Raw genomic sequence first — 9,537 nt, 5'->3', positions numbered from 1 at the left:
GCCATAATGCTTAGTTCAAAATGCTTAACCACCGTGACTTAGCGTGTTGTCTGAGATAGATCATTAGCTTCGTGACAAAAGAATGGGTTCAGTCCTTCAGCACTGGAGCAAGTGGCCAGAGTGTACTCCATTAGCTCTTAGCTCGTGGTATCTGATCTGGGTGATAAAGGGCTTTAAAGATTAAGATCAGGATAAGTAGGGAAGCAGTGTGTGATGCCAAACAATGGTCTCCACAAGACTCATGCAGTTGCTTCTAAAGAAGCCAACAAGGTTATTTCCCTTGCCATGGGGTAAAAGGCAGTTCCCTTGACATAAATCCTCTTCCTGCTTGTTCCTTCCTTTGGAATCTCCATCTATTGCTTTTGAAGACATTCCATCCACTCTGGGGCGAGTTCTGCCAGATGGGTGTCACTCTGAGAAGCTTTCACTGACAGCCTGGGTTCTCATATGAGAAAACAGGCAGAACTATATGTACTTTTAAGAAGCACAGAGCAGCTTTTCTTCCTCTGAAATTGGATGCAGATTAAAAGAGAGAGACGTAGTAGTTGTTTTCTGGAGGAGGAGGCCCAAAAGTGCATGACCATTTGGGAAGAATGAAAGGGATTAATGGTTTGGAGGGTGGGCATATCTTTTTAACCAGAACCACTTGCTTTGTGAAGAAACCACTAAATAAGAACCTTAACACTAATTTCTGGAATATATCGGTTTTTACATGGGAGTAAAACAAACAAACGCCTAGTACAACACCTAATGTGTGGCAGGCCAGCCCTGTTAGTAGCTTCCTCAGGCAGCGGATCCTGATACGTAGCAGCAAGGTGTTTGAGGAGAGAGCTGTGGGCCACATGGCCTGCCCTGCTCCCCTTAAATTAGCCTGCTGCCTTCCGGTATGGTGGAGGATGCCATCCCATTGCCAGCATCAAAGAACAAGTCAACTTCCCACCCATTCAGCATTTGTTCATGGGATGAGATGCAGCATCCCCATTCCCCGTGGTTCTGAGACAGTAGAATTGGCTTACCAATGGCCTGGATTGGCTTGAAGCTTTAAAAAACTGAACTCCTACTCCAAGGAGCTCTACTTCAAGGAGCCTTACGGGCAATGAGTCTAGCCCTAAAGAGTTACCTATTTTAATGCTGGAATTTCAAAACATATGATTTTATTGGCCTTATCCCCCTGCACCAGCTCTCATCAACTCACTTGTCTGTATTCAACTTTCCTGTAAAAATGGTGGTGGTAAAATCCAACTTGGGTTTTTGGCATTTCTAAACCATCTTTTTTTTTTTTTTTTAATGTGGTCTTCTCTCTCCTTCGTTCTCCAGCTCTTCCTGGTGTTTGGTTGGACAACTCCTTAGCCATTCTGGAGATGGACTTGCTTTCCGGGACCTACCTCTTGGCAGTCTTATTTGCCTGCATCGTGTTCCAATCTGGTGCTCAGGAGAAGAATTACACAGTGCGGGAGGAGCTGCCGGAAAATGTCCTTATTGGCAATTTGCTTAAGGACCTCAACCTGACTTTGGATCCCGATGTGCCCCTTTCATCGCCTCTCCAGTTCAAGCTCGTGTACAAGACTGGGGATGTGCCGCTGGTCCGTGTGGAGGAGAATACTGGAGAAATATTCACCACTGCCAACCGCATTGATCGGGAAAAGCTTTGCTCTGGCATTTTTAGTGAGAACCGATGTTTTTACGAGGTGGAAGTTGCTGTCCTGCCTGATGAAGTTTTCCGGCTGGTTAAGATTAGGTTCCTGATTGAGGATATAAATGACAATGCCCCTCTTTTTCCATCGACGGTCATTAATATCTCCATCCCGGAGAACACAGCCATCAATTCCCGCTACTCTGTCCCATCTGCTATCGATCCTGACATTGGAGTGAACGGCATTCAGCACTATGAACTTCTTAAGGTGAATAGTGATTATTTTCCTGAAAGATTAATCTCATTATTATTCGTATTTCTAAGAAGGAAAGGGGAGGATATGAAATGAAAGGGGGTGGTTAAAAGAAGATAAATAAATATTAAAAACAAGATGAGGATGGGATGGGGAATGGGTAGGCAGGGTAGTAGAACAATGGCAGGCAAAAATGTTTCTCAACTAAAATTACCGACTATCAGCTTCGGCTGATATGCCAGCTGCACCACCTTCCTAGAGTTGGAAGACCTAAAGACCTGTAGTGCATGTGCTGGTAACATCAAGGCTCGACTTCTGCAATGCACTCTACATAGGGCTACCTTTGTGCCTAGTCTGGAAACTTCAACTAGTTCAAAATATGGCAGCTAGGGGTGACCACATTACACCAGTTTTAAAATCTCTTCACTGGCTGCCAAGTAGTTTCCGGGTGAAGTATAAAGTGTTGGTTATCACCTTTAAAGCCCTACATGGTTTGGGTCCAGGCTACCTGCGGGATCGCCTTCTCCCGTACAATCCGCCCCGCACACTCAGGTCCTCTGGGAAGAATTTACTCCAGCCAACAAAAATAAGGCTGACAACTTTTTTTAATGTGGTCTTCTCTCTCCTTCGTTCTCCAGCTCTTCCTGGTGTTTGGTTGGACAACTCCTTAGCCATTCTTCTTTTCTTCTGCTGCTCCCAGTTTGTGGAATGGCTTGCCGGGAGAGATTCATCAACTTAACAGTCTTCCGGAATTTAAGAAAGCCATAAAGACTGATCTCTTCCGGCAGGCCTTCCCAGTTGAATTTTAAGATGCCCTTTTAATAATGTGCTTGTTTTAACAATGTATTAGTTCTGAATGTTTTAATCAGTTATATGCATTTTATGGTGTTTGCATTTGTGTTGTGCCCCACCTTGATCCAGAGGGAGAGGCGGGTAACAAATAAAATTATTATTATTATTATTATTATTATTATTATTATTATTATTATTATTATTATTATTATTATTAATATTTATATACTTCTCAATTATCTAACACATATTCCAGAGCAGTGAACATAGGTATAAACAATAAAAGATAGAAGATTAAAAAGCAAATTAAAATTGTTCAATTTAAAAACAAAGGGACCAGAGAAACAGTGGCTAGTCAGTTGAGGAAGTCTTCTCGAAACAGTTGTTTTCAGGAGGTGCTGGAAGCAGCCTAGTGTTGATGCTTGCCTGACCTCCAGGGGCAGAGAGTTCCACAGAGAAGGGGCCACTACATTAAAGGCTCTTCTCCAGGTCGATTAAAATTGGTCCGCAGGTCCACATGGAACCACCAGGAGCATGCCCTCTGATGACCTCATGATCTTTTGTACCTAGTTGTTTCCTGTATGTACTACTATGGTAGAATGCTGGGTGTGATTTCTGCTTGTGGGCTGCACTAGATGTGTGTGCTCTCTTTCAGGCACAGTGTCACTCTTTGCTTGGCAAACTCCCTCTTTGGCATTTAAATGCTTATGGGAGCAGTCAACTCCATGTGTGAGAAGTGCAATATGGGATGAGGAAACTTGGCAAAGAGGGAGGGGGTGGCTTGAAGAAAAGACATCCTCCCTACTCATCCCTACTCATCCAGTACTCATAGTAGCCTTTGGTGCATGCCTTGAATTCCAATTAATTTGGATTTCTAGACAGGGCAATTTACTCATCATTTTGCATTGTATCACTTGAAACATGGGGGAAATTCAACCAATTTGTGTGACTTCTTCCATTTTGGTGCTAGTTATTTGAAGACTCGCTGAGCTGTTGGTCCCATAAGACATGCATTCTTAGACTTTATTTTTCATTAGTCACTTATTATTATTATTATTATTATTATTATTATTATTATTAATTCTTATTTGTCTGTCAAGGAGAAGCTGGATGTAGGAATGTACTTAGTGAATGTGACCAGCAACTCTGTCAGTGAAGCATATGAAAGTGAACAAGAGAGCCCCGTGGAATAGAGATATGCACTGAAGCAAATTAACATTCTTGGAGAAGCAAAGAGGAAGCCCTCTGTCTGTCTGGCTCAGTCAGCCTGCTTTGGTAATGCTTGGGTAGGTTAATAGTAAAGGGAAATGAAAAGTTGTTCACAAAAAAGAAAAAAAAAGGAATAAGGCAACTGTAACAATGTCCATTGTCTAGAAATAAGCAGAGCATTTGACATTACAAATAAGTGTATGTCTTTTGCACTGGAAGGGGCCAGTTTATTTTAGCTTCTTCTTTTTTCCTGGCAAACTTGAAATGCAAACAAATGGCTGATATTTTATTTATTTATTTCATTCCTATCCCGCCCAAGAGCCAAAGTTCTCTGGACAGTTCACAAAACATTAAAACCATAAAGCCCAGGGTGAAATATAAAACATGGATGCTTAAACCACAATATAAAAACGGCTGTATAAAACTACAACCGGAATAAAACCCTGCAACGATGCAGAGATTTAAAATACAGATTCAAAACAGCAGATTTAAAGACTACAGTGCTAAAACACTGGGGAAATAAAACTGATATACAAGAAGAAAAAGAAGCTGGTTTGGACAATATGTCATGAGAAGAAGAAAAATAGGGTTGCTATGTGGAAACCTTGTGGCTCACCCAAGTCAAATTCTTCTTTGGCTCATGATTTTCCTAGTCATAATGGAAGTAATGCTTTTGGTAGGTGAGGTGTGTCAGGATGAGGCTTGAGGTCCCTGGTTTGTTTTGTTTATCAGACTTGGAGCTGAAGTAGAAGAAGACCAGCTGAGTCAGGAACCAGGGAGGAAATTCTCCAAGACTCTCCAGGAGGAATCTTCCAAGGAGGTTATCGAACAGAAGGCTGAGGTTCAGAGATTGTCTTCCCCGTCCCCACTAGAAACTCAGAATTTGTTGAAGGGGAAGGGAGCATCAGAATTGACAATCTCTGCTGCAGGGTCAAGTGGCCAGTGTTGAGAGGAGGTGGGAGGCAGACCACCAGACTAGCCACAAGGCAGAAGTTATGTCATGATAACTCTCCCTGAAGGAGAAGTCTGCTAATAGCCTGTCAAGCATGACCAGGAAACCATCCATTTAGTTGATAGGCAACTTTCTTGTTTTGTTAGAGTAATTAAGCTTAGAGTATGCCTTCTAGCATTCACACTCCCTTCAGGTACGAAGAGGTGTTTTGGTTTTTTTACTGAATAAAGGTTTGTGGATTACACAGCAGACCTCATTATTGTCTCACATCTCGGTGGGAGGGCTTAGAATAACAATAATGTATTTTTAAGGCCATATTAGTGTCAACTGTAGGCATACTTGAGCACCAGCTGAGGTCCGACATCCTAGCAGAGGCTCATTAGCAAGAGCTGGTCGTTCTCTGCACCATGGCAACCCACTTGTTCACCTGCCACTCACTCTGGTCCATATACTGCTGGTGATGAGAAGAAGAAGAAGGAGATGCCACTGTCTTCTTGCTCACTGGCTCTCCAACTGTCAAGCAAGCAATTGGCAGCAATGTTGAGAAAGAGAGTGAGGAGATAGAGCAGCTGGTGACAAGAGTGATGAGGTGGTAGACTTCTGAATTTTGAAGGATAACAGTTTAGGTCCATGTCTTGACTCAAACATATGAAATTAGGGTAAGTTCACATTAAAATGTGAACTGAACTAACTTCTATTCAATTCCTAATACCAAGCCAGACAGATGCCCCAGTCATTGGGATATGGTGCTGCCTGTAGTGGCTGGAAGTGGTTTCCTATGAGTTAATTCCCATCACTACCTGAACTTCCAATTTGAGATGTTAGGAATTGAACATGGGAACGTCCACATGAGAAGTAGGTCCTGTTCCTAGGCTATGACACCCTCCCTTGCACATATTAGCTATCTTCCTTAGGAGCCTCTGCTCTTGATCTGCCTCCTGTTGAAAGCCTCAGGGTGGCCATGCTGGTAGTGGCAGTTTTTCCTTTCCATAGCAGATGCATTTCAGCCCTGTTTCCTACAGGTGGAGAAGCTCAGCTGTGAGGATTTCCCATTCGTTTCCGTTAAGAAATCCATTTTCTTCCTTTGCATGCAAATATCAGCTCCCTTCATTGAAGTGGGAAGGTACAATGTGAAGGAAACTCCATTCACTTCCATGAAGGTAACCTGCTCACAGCATAGTTCTGTGTGTAAGAGCATGAGACCTTGTATGGTTTTGCTTGCGGGATATTTTTTTATATTAATCATCCCTGGGGCAATCCTTTGCACATTTTCTAATTCATTGACATCCTTCTTGAATTGAACTACAAGATTAATTTATTTTCTTACTTTACCTCTTGGGAAATGTCTGCTTCCTCCAGTCACTAGCTGTGTGCTTTCAGGAGGTGGAAATGGACTGAAATGACTAGATGTTTACAAAGTGATGTATAATAAACAAACCAGAACCAGAGTCCCAATTCACTCCAGAATCCAATATAAACTTCTCCTGTTGACCTACAAAGCTTTTCACTGTCTAGCTCCTTCCTATCTTTCCTCTCTCATCTCACACTATTGCCCCGCTCGTGCTCTTCGCTCCTCTAATGCCATGTTTCTCACCTGCCCATGGGTCTCTACTTCCCTTGCTCGGCTTCATCCATTTTCTTCTGCTGCCCCTTACGCCTGGAACGCTCTTCCAGAACATTTGCGAACTACAAGTTCAATCGCAGCTTTTAAAGTTCAGCTAAAAACTTTTCTTTTTTCTAAAGCTTTTAAAACTTGATTTTGTTCTGACTTTTATACTGTTAGTTTTACTCTACCCTGTGCCTGTTTGGTGCATTCTCTTCCCCTTCTTATTGTTTTATTATGATTTTATTAGAATGTAAGCCTATGCGGCAGGGTTTTGCTATTTTATTGTTTTACTCTGTTCAGCATCATGTACATTGATGGTGCTATATAAATAATAATAATAATAATAATAAGGTGTCTCACTGCTTTAGGTTGCTGATACAGAAACATTGAAAGGGTTACACCTTTTGACCTATGGCCAAACACAGTATAGTTTTGTGACTTGAAAAATAATGGTGAAAATTTCACAAATCAGAGTGCTCCCAACATTGTGAAGAAATTGTTTAGCAAGGGCAGTGATCGCTGTCTGTATGGTTTTCCTATGAAGGTTTGTTTGGTGGTGCTCTGTGAAAAAAGAAGTTAATAAATTAACATTGCAAATAAATTGCATGGAATTTCATTATTTACTTTTGAGATTGATAGTAAAGAAACCAATGCAAATGAACCGTTTAAAATCTTGCATGCTCTGGGATCATTTGATGATGATGATGATGATGATGATGATGATGATATCAAATTCACCTGAATAGTTTGTGATTGGGCATCCCGCCCGCCCCCCACAAGCAATAAAAATAATTAATAAATAAGACTCATAACAGCCGAAGAGGAACAACTCAGTTTTGCAACTCAGCGAGGGGCTTAATGTTTCCAGGGAGGAAGAGGAACCATTTGATAAATGAGGAGATGACATTAATGAGGATTTTAAAATCGCTGAGTTACTAGATTACTTTCTTTAAAAGAAAAAGAAAAAGTGAAATGAATGTGACCTTATCAAGCAAAATAAAATATATAGCTTGGAAATTTTAGAAGCAGCAGAGGCTTTGCCAACAAATGTAGCGGTGGGGTGGGATGTATAGAAAACCACTCATGAAATGTGCTTTGCGGTATCAGTTTTGCAGAGGTGTCTTCCTAGCTGCTAGTCTGGGAAAAAAATAGCAGTAGGAATGTGTATCAATTTATAATCCTTAGCTATCTAACTTGGTGGTTTGAACTATATTCTCCAGTCTCAAGACTCTCCCTGGTGAGGCAGCCTTAGAGCTGATGATGATGATGATTATTATTATTATTATTATTATTATTATTATTATTATTATTATTATTTATTTATATAGCACCATCGATGTACATGGTGCTGTACAGATAACACAGTAAATAGCAAGACCCTGCCGCATAGGCTGATTCAGATTCTCTTAGACAGTGGCTTCCTACACTTAGGCTAGATCTAAACCACTGCTTTATAGTGGTATTGATAACTGTTGGGGCACTATCCACATCCCATATACTGCTTTCATAGTGTTATTTCCTGCCTTTTATTCCGCATGGTGTAGATCTGGCCATGAACTTTTCAGTGATACTTATGCAACTGGACCACTGATACATTGTTTGAAAGCGGGTCTGATGGTGATGTGGCTAAGACAGCAGCCACAGATTGGAAAGCTACTAGTTTGAATTTAACCTCTGCCATGAACTCATTGGATGGCTTTAGGCAGACTATTATTTCTCAGTGATTTCCTGTCATCTGTGATATGGAGATAATATTGAACGACCTTACCAGACATTCCATTGTCTAGGATACTTGTGTCCACTCCTGGTTCTCCGTCATCATTGAACAGGCTCAGTTCTCAACAGACTGATTGTTGGGGTGGGGAGGGAAGTTCCCCACTTTTAGTCCCCCCCCCGTTATGAGATATATATATATAGAGAGAGAGAGAGAGGGAGAGAGGGAAGTTGAAATTTCTATTAGGGCTGTGCACAACCCCCCCCCCCCTCGATTCGCCTTGAAGTTGCTTTGGGCTTGGCTGCCTTGCTTCCATGCCAAACCCTGTCATGCCCCTACTTGAGGAGTTCTCCTCAGAGGAGGAGCTAGAGGCCCCAGAAGCCCAGGGTGCTCCAGAAGCCGAAGCCCCAGACCCAAGACCACCGTCAGACCCGCAGGGGAGGTAGTTGCAGGACCATCCCTGCCAGGAGAAAGGGACTCTGCCTTTGAGGCAGAGGCTGAGCACCCCCCTGACCCCCGGGAGCGACAGGCGAGTAAGGCTCCTGTGTGATGGAGTGCTCACCTGCAGAAAAGATCTCCTCAGGGAGAAAGGGTCTCCTCAGGAGTAGGGCTCTGAAAGGAGAGCTTTGATTACTGCGGCTGAGCTCTGGGTGGGGGGTCAAACAGGCTTTGGGCTTAAAAGCCTGCATTTGGAATCAGCCAACGTTGGAACAACTTTGGTCCGTCCTGTCTCGTACCTTGTTTCCTGAACCTTGCCTGATACCCTTTTGGACTGCCTACCAACTCTGCCTCTGGACTGTGAAAAGTACTGCCTGTTTATGGTGTTTTGACCTTTGCCTGTTATTGTGACTACGCCTGTTATTGCCTGACCCTCTTGACTGATTGACTGCATATACAGAGGGATTGATCGTCCCTCTGTATATACCTGATCTGCACCTAGAGCATCCTGCAGCCCAAGCAGGACAAACCCGAAGTGAGGTCGTCCGTCCCCCCCGCCATGCACGAAGCTGGTCAGCCTTTGTGGCTTCCTGGGTACCTGCCCTGCTCTCATGTGGCAGTCACCCAGGAAAGCCAGGTGCAAGGCTGACCAGGATTCCATTGGATGCCCTGCTCATATCCCTCCCTTCCACTTCGATTCAGATTCAGCGCTTCTACATACTTTCCTATTCTCCAAAACCTGATGATACGTTACTCTTCTGATTGGATGGTGCTGTTTTGGCTACATTAGGATCCACAATCAGAGAATGAGTTTGCTATTAATGCATAGGATGCCTTTACAGCAGAGCCCCTGCTAGCTTGTGGGACAGTGTGTGCTAGATTTAATAATCCTGGATGCAGTCGATTGAGTGTGTGAAAGGGCAATCTGTTGTGCAAGTTA

General features: G+C 42.8%; 1 protein-coding gene across 2 annotated transcripts in view; it reads left to right on the top strand.

The window, feature by feature from the left end:
* Positions 1-1,335: 1,335 nt before the first annotated feature.
* Positions 1,336-9,537, top strand: part of PCDH11X (protocadherin 11 X-linked) — a 700,409-nt gene continuing 692,207 nt past the window's right edge. For both annotated transcript variants that reach the window (XM_063142140.1, XM_063142141.1), the window contains exon 1: positions 1,336-1,901. In XM_063142140.1, coding sequence (XP_062998210.1) covers positions 1,362-1,901 — 540 coding nt within the window. In that variant the 5' untranslated portion in view covers positions 1,336-1,361. The remainder of the gene's footprint in view (positions 1,902-9,537) is intronic.

Source organism: Elgaria multicarinata, chromosome 15 (assembly GCF_023053635.1).
Source record: "Elgaria multicarinata webbii isolate HBS135686 ecotype San Diego chromosome 15, rElgMul1.1.pri, whole genome shotgun sequence".
Lineage (NCBI taxonomy): Eukaryota > Metazoa > Chordata > Lepidosauria > Squamata > Anguidae > Elgaria > Elgaria multicarinata.
The sequence above is the reverse complement of the archived record's forward strand: the minus strand, read 5'-3'. Positions and strand labels throughout refer to the sequence as shown.